The sequence below is a fragment of the Mytilus trossulus genome, chromosome 5 (genome assembly GCF_036588685.1).
Source record: "Mytilus trossulus isolate FHL-02 chromosome 5, PNRI_Mtr1.1.1.hap1, whole genome shotgun sequence".
Classification (NCBI taxonomy): domain Eukaryota; kingdom Metazoa; phylum Mollusca; class Bivalvia; order Mytilida; family Mytilidae; genus Mytilus; species Mytilus trossulus.
In genome coordinates, this window is record NC_086377.1 from 80396897 (window position 1) to 80419844 (window position 22948).

General features: G+C 34.1%; 1 protein-coding gene across 2 annotated transcripts; it reads left to right on the forward strand.

Annotated features, from left to right (window-relative positions):
* Window positions 1-2117: 2117 nt before the first annotated feature.
* Window positions 2118-22948, forward strand: LOC134717496 (cholinesterase 2-like). Of its 2 annotated transcripts, none has more exons than XM_063580003.1 (5): window positions 2118-2205; window positions 9095-10377; window positions 11984-12251; window positions 15250-15401; window positions 22512-22948. In XM_063580003.1, exons 2-5 carry the CDS (start codon window positions 9111-9113, stop codon window positions 22619-22621), a joined length of 1797 nt encoding a protein of 598 aa, XP_063436073.1. In that variant the 5' UTR covers window positions 2118-2205; window positions 9095-9110; the 3' UTR covers window positions 22622-22948. The 2 variants fall into 2 exon arrangements, with proteins under 2 accessions (XP_063436073.1, XP_063436072.1); XM_063580002.1 differs by lacking the exon at window positions 2118-2205 and adding an exon at window positions 3890-4012.

Consider the following 22948-nt stretch of genomic DNA (forward strand, 5'->3'; position numbering starts at 1 on the left):
TGGACTAAGATTTAGGATACTAGAGAAGTTTGAATACGTCCTACTAACATTTCTTGACCAAGATTTAGGATATACATAAAGATGTTTTGAACACGTCCTGCACAGACGAAGTTTTAGATCTTTTGGTTCCTAAGTTTTTTCCACAATTGTGCGTATTGAGGGTTGTTTGAAGCGTAGATTAAATAAACCCCTATCGCTTTCTAGTTAACACATCTAAGATTGAGGTAACGTTTGAAGATCATACTTTAAACAAACTAACGTTGTTGATTTATCGATATTTAAACATTAATCTTTTAAAGAGATTTTTTCAAAGGTTTTGTATAAGAATTAAGACAAACTTTCATGTTTGTCCATTTTTATACCACCTTATTTTAAAAGCGATCGGTTGACAGATATTAGTTATAAATTAAGAAGATTTGTTACAATTGCCAATGAGGAAACACTCCACTAGAGTCCAAAAGAAGTTTGAAATATATAGGTCGCCGTGCGACATTCAACAATGACAAAAAACGGCATTCCCCTCAGTCGGCTATAAAAAAACCAGAAATTACAAATGGTAAACAACTCAAACTAGAAAAAGTCACGTGGTGTCCGTTTAATCCATTTTTTGTTGAAGCTAACATTATAGTGTAGGTTTGTCTTATTATCAAATACCGTATTGTGAAGGTGCAGGTTTTGGTTACTGATGAATCCGTATAGTGCAAATATTGGTTATTGTTGAAGGCCGTATTGTGATGGTTTGGTTATTGTTGAAGGCCGTATTGTGTTAGTTTTAGTTATTGTTGAAGGCCGTATTGTGCAAATTTCGTTATTGTTGAAGGCCGTATTGTGCAGGTTTTGCTAATTATTGAAGGTCGTTTTGTGCAAGTTTCGCTTATTATTGAAAGCCGTATCGTGTAGGTTTTGTTTATTGTTGAAGATCGTATTGTGCAAGTTTCGATTATCATTGAAGGCCATATTGTTCAAGTTTCGATTATCATTGAATACCGTCTGTGAAAGGTTTTTTTTGGTTGAAGTCCGTATTGTGCAAGTTTCGATTATTATTAAAGGCCGTCTGTGCAAGTTTTTCTTATTGGTTAAGTCCGCATTGTGCAAGTTTCGATTATTATAAAAGGCCGTCTGTGCAAGTTTTTCTTATTGTTGAAGTCCGTATTTTGCAAGGTTCTATTATTATTAAAGGCCGTCTGTGCAAGTTTTTCTTATTGTTGAAGTCCGTATTGTGCAAGGTTCGATTATTATTAAAGGCCGTCTGTGCCAGTTTTTCTTATTGTTGAAGTCCGTATTGTGCAAGGTTCGATTATTAGTAAAGGCCGTCTGTGCCAGTTTTTCTTATTGTTGAAGTCCGTATTGTGCAAGGTTCGATTATTATTAAAGGCCGTCTGTGCAAATTTTTCTTATTGTTGACGTCCGTATTGTGCAGGTTTTGCTCATTGTTGACATATATTTACTTACATTCAAGTTATTTCTAACTTTTGTGCCACCATTTTTTCTCTCATTTGTAATCATAAATAGAAACTATTCATATTTTTGAATACATAAGAAAGTGCACAAAACATCTTCACGTAAAATTATTATTTACTCTGATCATTTTATAGAACAAAATACTAATTCTAACAATACCGGTGCATGAACGATATGCCGACTGAAGCGTTATGTAGAACAGTAGTATCAAGTATTGTCCATGATATTAATTAAATTAGGCAGTATAAGATCAAGGGGAAATGTACAAATTGCCGAGAAAAAATCAGTTTGGAATTAATTCTGAAATATATAGTTCCTTTCATAAATATCAACAGGCAGTACATACTGGCTGTTTTACACGATAGTCAAAGAATATTAAATAACAGCGGTCAACAACTAAGTTTGCCTTGCAAAGGATTTAACATTCTTTTAATAATAATTCTTCTTTCAGTGACTTCAAATGAGATTATCTTAAGTCAATTTAAAGGAAATATTTATTTTCTTTGTAGGTATAATCTATATCTTAGCTACTGTATTTCGATCGAATATTGAAAATAGAATTTTATATATAGTAGTTCAACGTACCGTGACATCGGATTGCACTGGTTACGGTATTCCTATTATATATATATATATATATAGTTTTCACACTTTGGCGAACATTGGCATGTGTTTTATTGGAAATTATACTTTATCCTGAATATGTTTAAACTATTGGTCACTGGACGCACTACTCAGTTACATGTACGTATAAACAAGATTATACTATTCTTTTTGTATTTCAAATCCAACATTATATAATCATGTGCAGTATAATTTTAAAAATCCTAAGGCCTTTCAACCTCAGGAATAGATTACCGTCGCTAACTGTATATACTTAGCAAAATGTTTAGGAATTTTTTAACCTCTTGGCTCTTCAACTTCGTACATCTTCGTCTCTTTATTTTTTTTTATTGAACCGTCACTGATGAGTTTTCTTTTTGTAAACGAAACGCTTGACTGGCGCAATTACAAATTTGAATCCTAGTATCTTTGTTGAGTTTATATGTACCGAATTGATGTAGACGTTTTAAGGTTGAAATTACGGAACAGTATTAAACAGTCTAACATATAAAATTACGAGTATCCGATATATATATGTATTTACAGACGACTTTTTTTGAAGGAATTTTAAAAATTGTAATTCTATATATAAAGAATATAAAAAAAAGTATATAGACATTGATTTCTTTCGACATAATACCCTAAAAATAACACAAAAAGTCCAATTGCATGAAAAATTTGTACAAATACAACCAGGTAAGCATCTAGGATTTGAAAAAAGGAAGAAGGACTGACAAGTCAACATTTGGAGTGATACTGTTTATTTATCACATATATATGTAGCTACGGATCTACAAAAGGGGATCTGGGTTAACAAAATCCGCTAAGGGTAACAAACACATTCTTCTAAAAGCATTTATTTAGAAAAAAAGCAACAAAAACTTTTATGCATTTCCCTTGGATAAATTGAAGATGGAAATAGGGAATGGAGAATGTGTCAAAGAGACAAAAACCCGAAGAAATGGACAGAAAACAGCCGAAGGCCAACAATGGGTTTTCGACACAACGAGAAATCCCCGCACCCGGAGGCGGGCTTCAATTGGCCCCTTAAAAAAATGTGTACTTGATCAGTGGAAATGGACGTATTAACACTAAACTCTAAAGAATATTAAATAAACTATAATACATTAATTTTAATGAACATAAAGACATTAATTCATTATTTTATATAAATAAGGCCGTTAGTTTTCTCGTTTGAATTGTTTTACATGCCTTATCGGGGCCTTTTATAGCTGGCTATGTGGTATGTGCTTTGCACATTGTTGAAGGTAGTACGGTGACCTATAGTTGTTTTAATGTCTGTGTCATTTTGGTCTCTTGTGCATGGACAGTTGTCTCATTGACAATCATACCACATCTTCTTTTTTTATATATATAATTAAGAAAAAACATACACGACTAACAAATTTATACTCTAGTATTTCATTTAAATGTGTGTCCAGAAAATATAGTTTCTTGTTCTCGATGAGACATTTAACAATATATGCATAAAGAAAGCATATTCATTAGTTTATCTGATAATGATGCAAACTTAGTTGATATTTACATTTCCGAATGTCATAACGAGGTCATAGTACCCGGAAACGAATCCAATCAAATAGTTATTATTTTTCAAAGGCACGTATTATGTCAATCAATCTTATAATTGAAACATAGGTCCGAGACTAATCGTTTGACCCCCTGACACTCTAAAAAGATAAAATGTATAATTGGAATCCATTAAAATCTCATTTACGACAATTTGAATGTAACGACAATCGTAAGTTGTCATAAAAGCTTAAAAGTGACACCTATATTATATGGTGTAATTGAAAGGGGCGTAACTGTATTCTGTAACAAATAAGAAATCTATTTCACGTAAGACATATTCAATTTAATCTGAATACAGAACGGAGTTTGTAAAATACCTGTAAAACAAACTGCAAGGAATTAGCAGAAACATTTATAGGTAAATATTTTATATTTCTTCTGGATTATTTTAAATTTATATCTTTTTATCGGAATAGTATTTTATTTTAATATCTTTGATAAGATTAATTATACAAATTTTGATTTTCTAGAATTCGATCTGTCAAATAGAACACCCCAGTGACATTTTCGATGTACGTGAACTTATTAGCATTAAATCTATTTGTAATATAATGCCTTCATTAATCTAATTTCTTTATTTGGTAAATCCGAGCTGCTTTAAATAGACTCTATTAAGATCTATTAATACCACGCTGTCTTTTTAATAAATTCAAAATCTTAAATTATTTTTGTACAGTTATCGCTTACTTAAAACATTTGCATTGTCAAGAAATGAGCAAACATAATTGAAAATAAGAGAATCCGTCATTATTTTAATTCATAATCATTGACAATTAAAAAAAAATCGGGTTCTTGTACACCCTTGGGTTCATAATGTAAAAAATTCAGGATAGTTAAGTCCGTTTTAGTTTAGGTTCAGTGGCGGATCCAGAAATTTTCATAAGTGGGGGCCCCCGGACTGACCTAAGAGGGGGGCCCGCGCCAGTCACGCTTCAGTGATTCTCTATATAAGTAACCATTTTTTTTTTACAAAAAGTCCCCCCCCTATGGTGTTAATTTGTGGTATCAAGATTGTAAATGAGTCCAAATGACTATTAATAAAGCATCTGTAGGCCACCTCCATCAATTAAAAAACGCGATACGATATTATTAATGGATTCAGTATATGACATTCATTTTTGGACTTCCATATTGAGTTCATTATTTTAACTTGAACAAATCATTTTTTACGTCACTGAAAATACTGAGACATTTAAGGGCTGTTCGATTGCTCGCTAATAAATCTCGATCCTCATTGGCGAAGAAGATGCAAATAAAAATGTTTTACTTGGCATACAAAAGATCTATAATTGCTTCTTAGTTTTATCGCGTTTTTTTTCTTCTTCTTTCGAACTTTATAGCTGACTGTGCGGTATGGGCTTTGCTCATTGTTGAAGACCGTACAGTGACCTATAGTTGTTTATGTTTGTGTCATTTTGGTCTTTTGTGGATAGTTGTCTCATTGACAATCATACCACATCTTCTTTTTTATATTTAACTAGTAACCTGCTACACAACATGGTTGTACTGAAACATATCTAAGCGTTGTGTTTAATCAACTAACCTTTCATGCCAAAGCGATGTCATGTATTGATGTCTAGGAATTGAAGACTTAAAGCAATACTATATGAGAAATTTGCAAAGAGGTCAGCTTCAAAGTTATAATATAAAGATAATTTGTTGAACTGTTAGGTAGATGTTTCTTCTTAATATCAATTAATATAACATATATTTGAGATTATGATTGGATCCACGTAAACTAAATCACGTGCACGTTATATCGTCTTTATTTCTACATAACATTGTACGGTTAACAAGCACGGATTATTTTCTTGTGTGCTGTTTTCATGTGTCTTTCTTATATTGTTGATGTTTTTATACATGCATATACATATTATAGCGAATAAACCCGCTTTATTTGTTTGCACATGTCCTCAGTCCAGAATTTGATGCTCAGTAGTTGTCGTTTCTCTTTTTTGTATAGATTAGACCATTAGTTTCCTCGTTTAGATGGTTTTATGCTAGTAGTCATTTTAGGGGCCCTTTATAGCGTGCTGTTCGGTGTGATCCAAGTCTCCGTTTTAAAGACCGTACTTGGACCTATAATGGTTTACCTTTACAATTTGTTACTTGGATGGAGAGTTGTCTCATGGCACTCATACAATATCTTCGTTTTTGTCAACGTTTTTTATTGCCCCCTTTCTATCTTCTCAAAATTAAAGGGAGATAATTGTAACTGTCTTTGGAAAGGCATGAAAGGTTAGTTGATTAAACACAACGCTTAGGTAAAGATTGCTTAACTGATTGCTGGTTGTCTTGTGTCGTATTTGAAAAAAACTTGGTTGTTCTGACAGTTACCGCTATTATGATATAATACGTTTTGATGTTATCGCACATAGCGTGTGCTATTCAAGACGATGTTTGTTGATTAACTTTGTCGCATGTTTGCTGTCTCATCGGAGTTAACCCCACGTCTTTTTATTTATAAAGTACAGGTTTCAAACTATTTCAAATCTAATTCATCGTTTAAAACATCTTCAAAAATTACCTAATCAAAAAGATCTTGCATGACTGAATTGATCAACACATTATTGTGAAATCTTTGTCACAGAAAGTGGACCGATATCCACACTCTATTTCAAATTAGTCTATAATTAACTCGAAAGCAAACATAAGAGACAGAATATCATGATTGTAAAACTTTGATTATTAAAGTAGAAATTTATGTTCCCACATTTGGTTTAAAAAGAGTTTATGAAAAGGTTATATGGTGAATAGTGTTGTAATATACCTTCACACACGCAGTGATCTGTTATTGAACGCGATCTAAATTACTAATATTCTCGCTGACGTAGATTTATACAAATTGGAGAAATTTGTGAAATACTTGAGAACAACGAGGTACACTTAAAATCGTTTACTCAATACCCATATACAGACAATAACTGTTTAGCGTCAAACTCTATCGATACAGCCAGTATACACTGAGCGTCAAAATATCACTCTGCCTAGAGACTGTAAATATTTAGCGTCAAATAATAATTTATCTACAGACTGTATACACCGAGCGTCAAAATATAACTGTACCTACAATCAGCCTACAGACTGTAAAAGCTTAGCATAAACTCTACTAACTTACTAAATATTGTGCGTCTACATATATTACTTACAGACTGAGAATTTTTTTTAGCATACAAACATGTAAACGCTTCGCGTCAAGCCCTATGCAAACTTTAAACACTGTGTGTCAAACTGTAAATGCAGACATTAAACGTTGTGCGTCCAACTTTATATTTAAACTCTATATTCAGACATTATAAAAACGCTGTGCGTCAAACTCTATGTGCAGACATTAAACGCAGTGCGCCAAACGGTATATGCAAACATTAAACGCTGTGCGTCAAGCTGTATATGCAGCTATTAAACGCAGTGCGTCAAATTGTATATGCAAACATTAAACGTTGTGCGTCAAGCTGTATATGCAGACATTAAACGTTGTGCGTCCAACTCTATATTCAAACTCTATTTTCAGACATTTTAAAAACGCTGTGCGGCAAGTTCTTTATGCTGAAATTAAACGCTGTGCGCCAAACTTCATATGGAGACATTAAACGATGTGCGTCAAACTCTACAGGCAGACCTTAAACACAAACTCTTTATGCACAGACATAACACGCTGTGCGCCAAACTCTTTAATCAGACCTTTAACGCTGTGCATGCGTCAAACTCTTTATGCACAGAGATTAAACATGGTGTGTCAAACTCAATGTAGACATTAAACGTTATGTGTCAAACTCTATCTGCAGACGCCTACTACACAGGCAAAATTTGCTCACGTGAATTTCACATGAATCTCACATGAAATTCACGTGAAAAATTTCATGTGATATTCACCTCAAACGAGCTTATACATGATACTCACGTGAAACTTTTCATGTGAGTTTCACGTGAATTGAGATTCACATGATTCTCACGTGAAAAATTTCACATGAATTTCACGTGAACTTTTCCAAAAAAAATATTGTTATTTTTCATGATTTTACTTAAATTTAAAAATTTAGATGTTGTTTGGAATAGTTTATTTTAAAAATTCATGTGAATTTCACGTGAACAAATTCATGTAATATTCATGTGAAGTAAAACTCACATAAACTGATTTCACGTGAGTTTCATGTATAAGCTCGTTTGAGGTGAAATTCACGTGAATTTCATGTGAGATTAACATGAATTTAAATTAACGTGAAATTGATGTGAATGAAATTTGCCTGTGTACCATAAACATCACTGTCAAGCTACACTCTGAGCACTCAAACATAATCATACATAAATACAAGTTTACAAGTTAGACAACAACCTAACCAGGTTTTTGTGAATCAGTTTGATTAAACGCTAGGTTTTAATTAGACTCAGTTGTAAACCTTTTTATTTAACGCTCTGTTTTGACCAGTTTTAAACCTTTTTCCGTTCACGCTATGTTTTAACCAGTTGTAAAAGTTTTTCTTCCGCGCTATTTTTTGACTAGTTGTAAACCTGTTTTTATTTCACGCAATGTGTTTACTAGTTGTAAACACTTTTTTAATTCATTAATCGAGTGTTTAGAAGTGATGTAATACGCGAGAAAAAACCACGAAGAGTTGAAGAGCACTCGAGACAAGAATTTAAAGCGCGTATTTAACATTTGAAATCTATAGTCACTAAATAAGTATATATACATAGACAAAATTATTTGTAAAGATCGATTTATAATGACAAAATACTTGACATTTATAGGACAATACAGCAATAGGTATTCATTTATACTTCATCTGGACTTTTTTTTTCTTTCTCTGTATGGTGTAACTTTGTTGTCAAGTTGTAGATCATTTCACACAGTGGTTATATGTAAGGTAAATTGGTACTTATTTACGTTATCAGGTATTTATTCTTCGTTTTGAACATGAGATAAGGGAACTTCAGGTTTGAACTGTCCTTGGAGATCGTATTTTTTTCTTGTTATTTTACTTTCTTAGATTAATCAGAAAACTTTTTAATGCAAAGTAACTATTTTTCATGTGCAAGGCTCCGTGTTGATGACCGTACATTGACATATCTAGATATAGGAAGATGTGGTGTGAGTGCCAATGAAACAACTCTCCATCCAAGTCACAATTTAAAAAGTAAACCATTATAGGTTAAAGTACGGCCTTCAACACGGAAATTTGGCTCACACCGAACAACAAGCTATAAAGGGTTTACTTTTATAAATTGAAACTTGGATGGAGAGTTGTACTTATATCCTCTAGTTGTTTCACAGTATTCTTTATGCTGCTGGTGTATAAGTAAAATAATTTTAAACTATATCCTTATCGACCATTCTCTTTCCTAAAAAAACAGGTACATTTACATGTTGCTTACTAGTATTTTGAATTTCAAAAACGGATTAAAAGTCGAAATAAATTTTAAATTTTCACTTTTCTTTCAGAAACGAAGTCAGAAGAATGAAAAACTATGTGGTCGTTTTGGTTCATGCCTTTACCGTTTATATAGTGGTCTCTGTTGACCCGGAAGTAGTAACAACAAACGGCCGAATTCGAGGCTTTGAACAGGCATCATACAGTAACAAAATCGTTTCTACTTTTCTTGGAATTCCCTTTGCTGCGCCACCTGTCGGAGACTTGAGGTTTAAACGACCGGAACCTTTACAAAACTGGTCAGATACGAAAGACTGCAAAGTGCTTCCAAATTCATGTCCACAAATTAAGTTCCATACATTTAACAATACTGCTGGTCAAATTGGCGAGGAAATGTGGAATTATAATACAAATAGCAGCGAAGATTGTCTTTATTTAAATATATGGAAACCAAAAACCACCTCAGGGAACAAATTGACAACTCTTGTATGGATATTTGGTGGTGGCTATATTTATGGCACTTCAACTCTTGACCTTTACGATGGAACTTATTTATCAGCATACGCCGATGTGATTATTGCATCGATAAATTACAGAGTCGGTCCATACGGGTTCTTATATATGGGTAATTCGGAAGCGCCGGGGAATGCAGGACTTTTGGACCAAGCTGTGGCACTAGAATGGATATATAATAATATAGACTCTTTTGGTGGCAGCAAAGATTCAATAACTATTTTTGGAGAGAGTGCAGGAGCTGCAAGCGTCTCTTATTTAATGGCGTCCGATTTATCGAAGAACTATTTTCAACGTGCAATTTTACAAAGTGCTTCGTTACTTTCTACATGGGCATATCAAACGCCAGACGTTGCAATGAAATACGCTCAACTTTTAGCGGACGAAGTTTCTTGTGGAGGTAAATCTGCCTCAGAAACTGTTCAATGTTTACGACGAGCTTCAACAGACGATTTAACTAATAAAGCATGGAATCTTCCCATGACGCATGTGCAATGGCCTTTTGCACCTACGCTAGATAATTATTTTATTCACAAGAGTCCAACAGAGATTATGAAAACTGATTATTTTGCAAATAAAGACATTTTATTTGGTTTCAATAGAGATGAAGGCAGTTTTTTCCTTTTATACTATTTAATAGACAAAATGAATTATCCTACTAATAGAAATATGAGTCGGAGTGATTTTGTAGAGGAGATTCCATATATAGTATCACTCGATGGCTTATCTGTTATAAACGAAGACAAAGACAGATTACTTTTTGATGCAATTTTGTTATATTACAATGCCTGGAGTAATGCAACTACGTCACAATACTACTTTGACGTCTTAGACGATATAGGTAAGTGTCCTTCAGGAAATTAAAGAACATATCACGTGTCAATTATAAATGAGGGTCTTGAAGGGAGTTTACAGAATGGTGAATAATAGGCTTAAAATATATAAAGAATAGAGAATAATGGGACCTACAAATAAATATGAGAGAATTATGAGGTCCTGAAATATATATATACAAAAAATATTATGGGCAAGAAGTATAAAGAATAGTGAAAAAATGGCCTAGAAAAATAGAGACTATATAAATGAAGGACCCTTATCCAGACCCTCATAAGTCTTATTGTTATCAATGGTTTTCCTTTATAGTATCAATAACAACATAAGAGGCCCTTAGTTAAAGAAAGAGTCAAGTTTTGTATTAATGTTAGAATGAGAAGATGCGGTATGCCAATTAGTTTAAACACATTTATTTATAGTGGATCGGGAAACAAGTTATATTAATACCTTTCGAATTTGCGGGTGCAAGTGCTGCCTTGAAGGGGAATTATCCTGCTCTTTGCGGGTGCGAGTGCTGCCTTTAAGGGGAATTATCCTGCTTTTTGCGGGTGCGAGTGCTGTCTTGAAGGGGAAAGGGGAATTATCCTGCTCTTTTCGAAATAGAAAAGGGTATGCCAATGATGCACAGGGGCGGATCCAGCCATTTTAAAAAAGAGGGGGTCTCAATCCTGGACAAAAGGGGGGTTCCAACTATATGTCCCCATTAAAATGCATTGATCGGCCAAAAAAAGGGGGGTTTCCAAGCCCCGGTCCTCCCTGAATCCGCTAATGATGCAACTACTCGACAGATGCGAAATGACGACTTAAGAAAAAAGTTCACTGTACGGCCTTCAATAATGAGTAAAATCCATATCGTATGTTCAGCTATAAACAATTCTTACATGACGCAGAATAAATATTTATATTGGGGCCATTTATACCTGACTATGCGGTATGGTCTTTGGTCATTGTTGAAGGCTGTATGGTGACGTCTAGTTGTTAATTTCTGTGTCATATTTGGTTTCTTGTGGAGAGTTGTCTCATTTGCATTCATACCACGTATATCTTCTTTTTTTTAATATGAAACACTTAAACGATCCCTGATTTGTGCCCAAAAATAAACGAAAATTAAATATGACGGCTAGCAAATATAAAAATAAGAAGATTTGGTGTGATTGCCAAAAAACAAATCTCCACAAGACCATGCACATTGTCTATAATTAGGTATTGAAATTTCTGTTATGTAATCATTTACGACTTTATAACCAATCGCTATTGAATTAAACTAGTATTTATGACCTTTTGAAGCATGACTGTAATGTTTTGCTCTCATCTAAAGATGAAGAAATAACATACAAAATATGGTTCACACTGAATAAACCGCGTGCCGCGTTATTTAAAAGTGCACATATTTTGAATTTATAAACAGAAATATCACAGTCATTCCTTATGATTTGATTTGAGGAGTAACTGTTATTAATGAAAAACAGTCAAAAGCGTCACGGTTATTTCGTAAAAGACAAAAAAAAAAAAAAAATGTTTAGAAGCTGTGTTACATTCAAAATAAAATTTTATATTCTCAAATAATTTGTCAATACATTTACATTAATTCATTAATATTAAATTATTTTTAGCGGGAGATTTTAATTTCAAATGTCCAGTAGCAGAAATGGCCGATCTTCTTAGCCGTTACCCTAACAGAAACGGGACACTTTATGGTTACTTCTTTGACCAGTTAACCTCAGCACGTGATTGGCCGAAGTGGGCCGGTGTATTACATGGGGATGAAGTAGAATATGTATTCGGAGTGCCTTTAAAATTAATCAACCGTAAATATAGCAGCAATGAACAGTTTTTGTGTAGAAATATGATGGATTATTGGACAGATTTTGCAAAAACTGGGTAAGAAACTAATATCTCGACAAAGCAGTGAGTAGTAAAATGTTGGGACTGATACTCAACATCATAAGTTGTTGTGGCTGAGCCTCGATGTCGCAATATAAGATGTAAATGAATGAGCCTCGACATCGCAATATAATGTAAGGTGTAAACAAGCCTCGACAGCGCAATATAATGTAAGGTGGAAACAAGCCTCGACATCGCAATATAATGTAAGTTGTAAACAAGCCTCGACATCACAATATAATGTAAGTTGTAAACAAGCCTCGACATCGCAATATAATGTAAGGTGGAAACAAGCCTCGACATCGCAATATAATGTAAGGTGGAAACAAGCCTCGACATCGCAATATAATGTAAGTTGTAAACAAGCCTCGACATCACAATATAATGTAAGGTGGAAACAAGCCTCGACATCGCAATATAATGTAAGGTGGAAACAAGCCTCGACAACGCAATATAATGTAAGGTGGAAACAAGCCTCGACATCGCACTATGATTTAAGTTGTAAACAAGCCTCGACATCGCAATATAATGTAAGGTGGAAACAAGCCTCGACATCGCAATATAATGTTAGTTATAAATGAGCCTTGACATCGGAATATAATGTTAGTTGTAAACAAGCCTCGACATCTCAATATAATGTTAGTTGTAAATGAGCCTCGACATCGGAATATAATGTAAGTTGTAAACAAGCCTCGACATCGCAATATAATGTAAGTTATAAATGATCCTCGACATCGCAATATAAATTGAGTTGTAAAAAATTGAAAACAACACATTTTATTATTCAATGAGCCCGAAGCGCTTTTCTGGATTTACCTTCATCAGGAACGCTCAAAGCCAAACATTTGAAATCCGAAGATGTATAAGTACCGAAACCGTTGAAGAGCTTTATGACAAAAATACCTAAAATAAGTAGCCAAATTCATCTAAAGTCAACTTTTCCTGAGGGAGTTGAAACCTTAGTTTCTTAATAATTTCAAAATTTATAAACGGACAATTTGAGAAAAGTTTGTTAAATCATGTCAGTACTCGTACTGAGCTGATGATACCCTCGGAGACTGATAGTCCACCAGCAGAGTAAAGAGCCTCGACATCGCAATATAATGTTAGTTATAAATGAGCCTCGACACGGCTGTCGGTTAGTTGTTGTGGCTGAGCCTCGACACTATGAATTTGGTGCCGTTCATTTATCTTACATTAAGTAGATTTTTTATTTAGCTTAAAATCGGAATTTGTAGTTCTCAAATTCGTACTTTATTTGACCTTTGAACTCTTTAGATTCGAGCTTCACTTCTAATTATTTTTTTAAACGATCTGCGCGTCTGGCGTACAAAATTTAACACCATGTATCTGTAATGAGAATAAATCCACACAGCCGGTGCTAGTGTTGTGTTGAATCTACTGTTTTTCTGTGAAAGGCCATACTGACCTTGAGTTAGCATAAAACAGTAATAAATGCTCTTTCCCTCTAGAAGCCAATAACATATGCAGATTGTTATTGTACTATATGTATACTATATCAAATTTTCACTTATAATACAGCATTCCAATGTTCATTGTTTACATTCTTTCGAGTGATCTTTGTGAATATGCATTGTCATGCACGCATACTTGCATAAAACAAATATCCCTTTGATCAACCTATTCTTTGTTTAATTTGACACAACTAAGACGATACTAACTGGTGTCGAGTTCGTCGTGGTGTCGAAAGCACAGAGGTTTCCATAAACATGCTGATCTTTTTGAAGTTAAACTATCACTTGGTTTTATAATTACTGTTTTAAGATATATGATCCGTACTTATTTGAAATAAATACTTCTGTAAAAACATTATTATGTAACTCGTCCGTGATCAAAAATCAAAATAAAACAAACAGCGCGTTTATTTTGTAGATACGATACAAAGTACTTAGAAAAAGTAATTATCAAAGATGTAGTGCGTATTTTCTCTAAATTTCTTATATTTGCATGCGGACTCAAGACCCAAAGAATGTCTTCTGTAATTTGAAAATACAAATGTATAAAAAAAAGGCTAAATTGTTTATATAAGAAATACGAATTTAATCATTGTTTAACTTAATATTTAACAGATACATCATGTTAAGGAGGGGTATTTGCGAAAAAGTACCAGTCGAGAGAATGTCAAATTGCACGAGCCGTAAGGCGAGGGAAATTCTTTCTCAAGAAAATGATATATCTGTTTATTTACACCGAATGTTAATGTACTAAAACACATTGATGATCTCGACGTTACAAGCGTCCAGTCGGATAGAGTATATTTTGGAAAATACCACGGCAGAGAGGATAAAAAAGGCGTATATCCTTTTTGCATATACCCCGGCGGCGTTAAAAACTGAACGATATTCATTTGATAACAGTAAATTGGTGAAAAATACACTGTCTATCAACCAATCAAAACCATGGATTCTTACATATGATAAAGGTGTAATTAATCCATAAAATAACATCCATAAGCATTGCTATACATGTCAGTTTTGATGCAATATCGAAAAATTGCCGTATTTGACTCTAATAAAATAAAAATTAGAAATAGTTTCAACCCCCCAAATATTGAATAATCTTTATAAAAAAGAGCTGCTCCTTTTATGGATCAAATGCATTAAATATATGTCCTTGCTTGAACATTCAAGGTTACATTACATTTTTCTTCACGTTACACACATTTTTCTTCACGTCACATATTTTTCTTCACGTTACACACATTTTTCTTCACGTTACACACATTTTTCTTCACGTTACACACACTTTTCTTTACGTCAGACATTTTTCGTCACGGTACACACACGTTTCTTCAGGTGACACACACTTTTCAGATTAGAAGATGCACACACATTCAATCCATGCACATCAATATAAGGGTTAGTACAATCATCTTGATCTTTATCAGTTTTACAGTTGTATTCGTCCCCCTTTTTAAGTCATTATACAATATATCTGCTGACAATGTAATATTGTAACTTGTTTATTTTTGTAGTCATCCGGAAGTTCAAAAATGGAAGCAGTTTACTTCAGATAATCACCAATACGCTTTATTGCAAGGTGGGAGAGAAATTGCTATGGAAACCATAGACCTAACTAGAACGTGTCAGTTCTGGTCACAGTATATACCACGGTTAAAAAATGCATGTAAGTATTCCTGACTAGAACGTGTCTGTTCTGTTAACAGTATATACCACGGTTAAAAAATACATGTAAGTATTCCTGACTAGAACGTGTCTGTTGTGTTAACAGTATATATCATGGTTAAAAAATACATGTAAGTATTCCTAACTAAAACGTGTCCGTTCTGGTCACAGTATATACCACGGTTAAAAAATACATGTAGGTATTCCTAACTAGAACGTGTCTATTCTGGTCAAAGTATATACTACGGTTAAACAAATCATGTAAGTATCAACTATAGTTTGTTTTTATCCATACATCAGCGTCTCATATATAAGCATGAAATACTTGTTACTGGAACCACTGGACATAAGCAAGCTAGCAACAATCATAACCAGTACGAGAGCGAATGATAACAAGCTTCACCGTAACAAAGAAAATCATATTTTTCATTACTGAAAAACAATGCATGTTCTGACTGAAAGCAAATTTATTGCATTAAAACGAAAAGAAATTTCCATTTTTGAAACAGAAATTTGCCTTTACTAATGATACAACGCCAAATGCGGATACTAAAATCAGGATGATTATTGTCACAAAGCGTATTTATTAGTTATTGTTCCTTACTTTTTTTTAACTGTTTGTAGGTTCATGTATTGCTTTTCTTTTTGTTACTGTTTGTACAATGCTTATAACGGGTTAGGTATTATAGGGGTCACCACGTGACGGCGTTTAACCAATCACAACGTGATAATTCATCTGCGGTCCGATATTAGTTATTATTCCTTACTTTTTTTTTTAACTGTTTGTACAATGATTATAACGGGCTAGGTCTTTTAAAGACTTAAGACAAAAATATTAGCATTCATACAAGGGCGTTTGCTGTAAAAAGTAATCACGGGATAAAATAGAATTTAATAGGGACCCGGCTTGAGCATGGGTCAAAATCTGATAATTTGGAACTGCAGTGCATATACATTAGTTTTCCTCCGTTGTTGCAAGGTAACAATTTTCTTTGCCATGACATGATCATATAATCAATTTTTCATAACTCTAGCCTCTGAGAGAAAGTAGAAGTTTTTATGTCCTTGGATGTGTAATTGCCGGACATGGAAAACACATTTATGATAATAATAAAATTGTCAAATTTTGAGTTGTCTCATTTCACAGGTGTAACTTTCTGGAATCTGCTTTCGATGAGTTGGAAGGTAAAACACTCTTTCTAAATTTGTGATTAATTTTAGCTTCTTTAACATCTTTGCTATCCTGATAATCCCTCAAAATGTTATAAATATATCTGCTAATCCTTTCATAATTTTTTATGTCATCCGTGGTTTGATGTTACTATGCCGTCAAAGTTGGACGTGATTATGACGTCATGGTTGGACGTTATCATGCCGTCATAGTTGGACGTGATTATGACGTCATGGTTGGACGTTATCATGCCTTCATAGTTGGACGTGATTATGACGTCATGGTTGGACGTGATTATGTCGTCATGGTTGGACGTTATTATGCCATCATGGTTTGACGTTATTATGCTTTGGATTAAGTGTTAATTTACAATTTTGTTGCCATATAGAACAAGGAGACCACGTGACAGCTGTAAGGAACTAAAGTTATAGCAGGTCTACATCTACATCTACATAATACTTCTTAACTTCAATATGTTGAAGATTACAAGAAGGCACATACTAGGGAAACAAATTAAAACTAAACATATTTACAATAATTTCAAGAAAAAAACTTTTTTTTTAAATTTTTGTATATAGATAAAAACATGGTTTGATTTAGCAATACATATGTGGTTTTGCACCAGACTTAAAAGCTTCTAAGTCTGGGCTACAGGCTACTTGGTATGTTAGGGAATTCCACAACCTTATTGTTCTAGGAAAAAATGAATATAAATGATAGTTTGTGGGAGAGAATGGCTGTATAAATTTATGTTCTTTGGATGGTATTAGGTATGTATTTACTGGGATGGACTTCGACAATGAGTACAAGCCCACTTAATAAACTACAGCACGGTCTTCGACAATGCCCTGAAAAAATTATCTATGAAAAAGAAACAGTATAACACATATATTACAGTGCAGTGCATTTGATTTAGTTTTTTTTTATCCTGTTTGAACCAACTCTACACCACTAAGTGTTTGATATTATCCTGTTTGATCTATCTCTACACTACTAAGTGTTCGATATTATCTTGTTTGATCCATCTCTACACTACCAAGTGTTCTATATTATCCTGTTTGATCTATCTCTACACTACTAAGTGTTCGATATTATCCTGTTTGATCCATCTCTACACTACTAAGTGTTCGATATTATCCTGTTTGATCCATCTCTACACTACTAAGTGTTCGATATTATCCTGTTTGATCCATCTCTACACTATCAAGTGTTCGATATTATCCTGTCTGAATCAACTCTACACTACCAAGTGTTCTATATTATCCTGTTTTATCCATCTCTACACTACCAAGTGTTCGATATTATCCTGTCTGATCCAAATCTACACTACCAAGTGTTCGATATTATCCTGTCTGAATCAACTCTACACTACCAAGTGTTCTATATTATCCTGTTTTATCCATCTCTACACTACCAAGTGTTCGATATTATCCTGTCTGATCCATCTCTACACTACCAAGTGTTCGATATTATCCTGTTTGATCCAACTCTACACTACCAAGTGTTCGATATTATCCTGTTTGATCCATCACTACATTACCGAGTGTTCGATATTATCCTGTATGAACCAACTCTACACTACTAAGTGTTCGATATTATCCTGTATGAACCAACTCTACACTACCAAGTGTTCGATATTATCCTGTTTGATCCATCTCTACACTATCAAGTGTTCGATATTATCCTGTTTGATCCATCTCTACACTAAGTGTTCGATATTATCATGTTTGATCCATCTCTACACTACCAAGTGTTCGATATTATCCTGTTTGAACCAAGTCTACACTATCAAGCGTTCGATATTATCCTGTTTGATCCATCTCTACACTACCAAGTGTTCGATATTATCCTGTTTGATCCATCTCTACACTACTAAGTGTTCTATATTATCCTGTTTGATCCATCTCTACACTACCAAGTGTTCGATATTATCCTGTTTGATCCAACTCTACACTACTAAGTGTTCGATATTATCCTGTTTGATCCATCTCTACACTACCAAGCGTTCGATATTATCCTGTTTGATCCATCTCTACACTACCAAGCGTTCGATATTATCCTGTTTGATCCATCTCTACACTACCAAGTGTTCGATATTATCCTGTTTGATCCATCTCTACACTACCAAGTGTTCGATATTATCCTGTTTGATCCAACTCTACACTACTAAGTGTTCGATATTATCCTGTTTGATCCATCTCTACACTACCAAGTGTTCGATATTATCCTGTTAGACCCAACTCTACACTACCAAGTATTCTATATTATCCTGTTTGATCCATCTCTACACTACCAAGTGTTCGATATTATCCTGTTTGATCCATCTCTACACTACCAAGTGTTCGATATTATTCTGTTTGATCCAACTCTACACTACTATGTGTTCGATATTTTCCTGTTTGATCCATCTCTACACTACCAAGTGTTCGATATTATCCTGTGTGATCCATCTCTACACTACAAAGTGTTCGATATTATCCTGTTAGACCCAACTCTACACTACCAAGTATTCTATATTATCCTGTTTGATCCATCTCTACACTGCCAAGTGTTCGATATTATCCTGTTTGATCCATCTCTACACTACTAAGTGTTCGATATTATCCTGTTTGATCCATCTCTACACTACTAAGTGTTCGATATTATCCTGTTTGATCCATCTCTACACTACCAAGTGTTCGATATTATCCTGTTTGATCCAACTGTTTGATCCATCTCTACACTACCAAGTGCTCGATATTATCCTGTTTGATCCAACTCTACACTACCAAGTGTTCGATATTATCCTGTGTGATCCATCTCTACACTACTAAGTGTTCGATATTATCCTGTTTGATCCATCTCTACACTACTAAGTGTTCGATATTATCCTGTTTGATCCATCTCTACACTACCAAGTGTTCGATATTATCCTGTTTGATCCATCTCTACACTACCAAGTGTTCAATATTATCCTGTTTGATCCATCTCTACACTACCAAGTGTTCGATATTATCCTGTCTGAACCAACTCTACACTACCAAGTGTTCGATATTATCCTGTTTGAACCAACTCTACACTACCAAGTGTTCGATATTATCCTGTTTGATCCATCTCTACACTACCAAGTGTTCGATATCATCATGTCTGATCCATCTCTACACTACCAAGTGTTCGAAATTATCCTGTGTGATCCATCTCTACACTACCAAGTGTTCGATATTATCCTGTCTGAACCATCTCTACACTACCAAGTGTTCGATATTATCCTGTTTGATCCATCTTTACACTACCAAGTGTTCGATATTATCCTGTTTGATCCAATTCTACACTACCAAGTGTTCGATATTATCCTGTTTGATTCAACTTTACACTACCAAGTGTTCGATATTATCCTGTTTGATCCATCTCTACACTACTTATCCTGTTTGATCCAACTCTACACTACCAAGTGTTCGATATTATCCTGTTTGATCCATCTCTACACTACTAAGTGTTCGATATTATCATGTTTGAACCATCTCTACACTACCAAGTCTTCGATATTATCCTGTTTGAACCAACTCTACACTACCAAGTGTTCGATATTATCCTGTTTGATCCAACTCTACACTACCAAGTGTTCAATATTATCCTGTTTGATCCATCTCTACACTACTAAGCGTTCGATATTATTTTGTTTGAACCAATTCTTCACTACCAAGTGTTAGATATTATCCTGTTTGATCCAACTCTACACTACTAAGTGTTCGATATTATCCTGTTTGATCCAACTCTACACTAGCAAGTGTTCGATATTATCCTGTTTGATCCATCTCTACACAATCAAGTGTTCGATATTATCCTGTTTGATCCATCTCTACACAATCAAGTGTTCGATATTATCCTGTTTGATCCATCTCTACACTACCAAGTGTTCGATATTATCCTGTTTGATCCATCTCTACACTACTAAGTGTTCGATATTATCCTGTTTGATCCAACTCTACACTACTAAGTGTTCGATATTATCCTGTCTGAACCATCTCTACACTACCAAGTGTTCGATATTATCCTGTTTGATTCAACTCTACACTACCAAGTGTTCGATATTATCCTGTTTGATCCATCTCTACACTACCAAGTGTTCGATATTATCCTGTTTGATCCAACTCTACACTACCAAGTGTTCGATATTACCCTGTCTGATCCAACTCTACACCACCAAGTGTTCGATATTATCCTGTTTGATCCATCTCTACACTACCAAGTATTCGATATTATCCTGTTTGAACCAACTCTACACTACCAAGTGTTCTATATTACCCTGTTTGATCCATCTTTACACTACCAAGTGTTCGATATTATCCTGTTTGATCCATCTCTACACTACTAAGTGTTCGATATTATCCTGTTTGATCCATCTCTACACTACCAAGTGTTCGATATTATCCTGTTTGATCCATCTCTACACTACTAAGTGTTCGATATTATCCTGTTTGATCCAACTCTACACTACTAAGTGTTTGATATTATCCTGTCTGAACCATCTCTACACTACCAAGTGTTCGATATTATCCTGTTTGATTCAACTCTACACTACCAAGTGTTCGATATTATCCTGTTTGATCCATCTCTACACTACCAAGTGTTCGATATTATCCTGTTTGATCCAACTCTACACTACCAAGTGTTCGATATTACCCTGTCTGATCCAACTAAACACCACCAAGTGTTCGATATTATCCTGTTTGATCCATCTCTACACTACCAAGTGTTCGATATTATCCTGTTTGAACCAACTCTACACTACCAAGTGTTCTATATTACCCTGTTTGATCCATCTTTACACTACCAAGTGTTCGATATTATCCTGTTTTGATCCATTTCTACACTAAAGTGCCATAAGCACCTTTTATACAAGAAGCAAGTTATTTTTTTTTTTTTATTTATTCTATATTTATAATTTTTTTTATTTAAAAACATATCTGAATTCTGTATACTCTTAGCAGGTTCATAAAAAATGTACTATTTTCACTATATATATTTTGAATAGGAATTTATACTGCACATTTATACACCCGAGTGGTTGAAGGCAGACAGTATGTTATGATATACACAATGCAAATATATTACAAAATATTAAACATCATATACCAATAGTAAAAAAATAGATAAGTATGCAGGTGTGGTGTTCACTATTAAATTAACATCTGTGAGAATTTCAAATACTAAATGGACTATTATGCAAATGATATAACCACGTGACTATAACCTTGCAATGCAATCACATGCCATTATAATTAAGATTTTAATTGCATGGCTTTATTTTAACTTAAGTTGATCAAATAGTAGGTTTCGGTTTTGGGTGATATGTTAAAATTCAAGACATGGGAACTTTAACCCAGCTCGAATATGGACAGATAAAAAAACTATGGCATCTGGAAAATATACGACAATCAAACACATGCCCACAAATCAATCAATCAATCAATCAAACAATAAAACGATAAGCAAACACGTCCATAAAATGATAAATAGAACATCACATACAATGAAACTCAAGAATAATAAAAGTCTCGGTCATCCAGCCGCTTTATTTTTCAAGCTATATTTAAATATGCGTCTGGTTATTCGAGACTAGAAGAATAAGTAATCCCAGTTACTTCCACTACTGGTACCCATGATGGTATACCTAAGTCTCACAAATCATACAAAAGACAAAAAATATTTATTATTGTACATTCTCCGAATCGCATGAGTTTATCACGCAAATATATATATATGAGAATTATGCAGAATGTCATATACAGTACAGTTGCAATACTTGTACATTTACATTTGCTACTAAACAGGAGGAGGGCCTCTGCTTTGGGTGCCATTTTTTTAGTGATTGATTGATTGGTGTAAGTTGAATATCAAATATACCATTAAATATATATAATACATGTATGTTGATAAACGATTTTTTCTCCATTTCAGCCACTACACTGAACACCTGTGTCAACAATGGAAGCAGACTGCACGTATCTATGCACATGTTAGCAGTAACCTTGACCTTTATGTGGATGTATTCACGTTTATGGCAATGATGAACCTTTGAAGATAGCTACCTCAAAACTAATGAAAATAATTCCATCGAAGTGCATTCCTCATGAAACATCCATTACAAGTGCCTAACAATGCAAATCTTTATGTAAAATAGCAGCGTGCAATATGAAGCGTAGAAAATGTATATGTGTCACGTGATATGCCACGTGTTGTATGTGAAAAAGGTTTTCCCCAGTTACATATAGCAACGAGAACAACAACGAATATCAACAAATTCGTTTTGAACATAGCTTTCCTGTAGCATGTATAGTTCCATGAAGTTTTTTTTATTATTTTTGTTAAAACGTTTGATCATTGATACTGGGGAC

Coding starts and splice junctions, on each gene's coding strand:
- LOC134717496 (XM_063580003.1), top strand. CDS start 9,111: ATGAAAAACTATGTGGTCGTTTTGGTTCATGCCTTTACCGTTTATATA. Junction 12,252..15,249: donor ACAGATTTTGCAAAAACTGG/GTAAGAAACTAA, acceptor TTATTTTTGTAG/TCATCCGGAAGTTCAAAAAT. Junction 15,402..22,511: donor ACCACGGTTAAAAAATGCAT/GTAAGTATTCCT, acceptor TCTCCATTTCAG/CCACTACACTGAACACCTGT.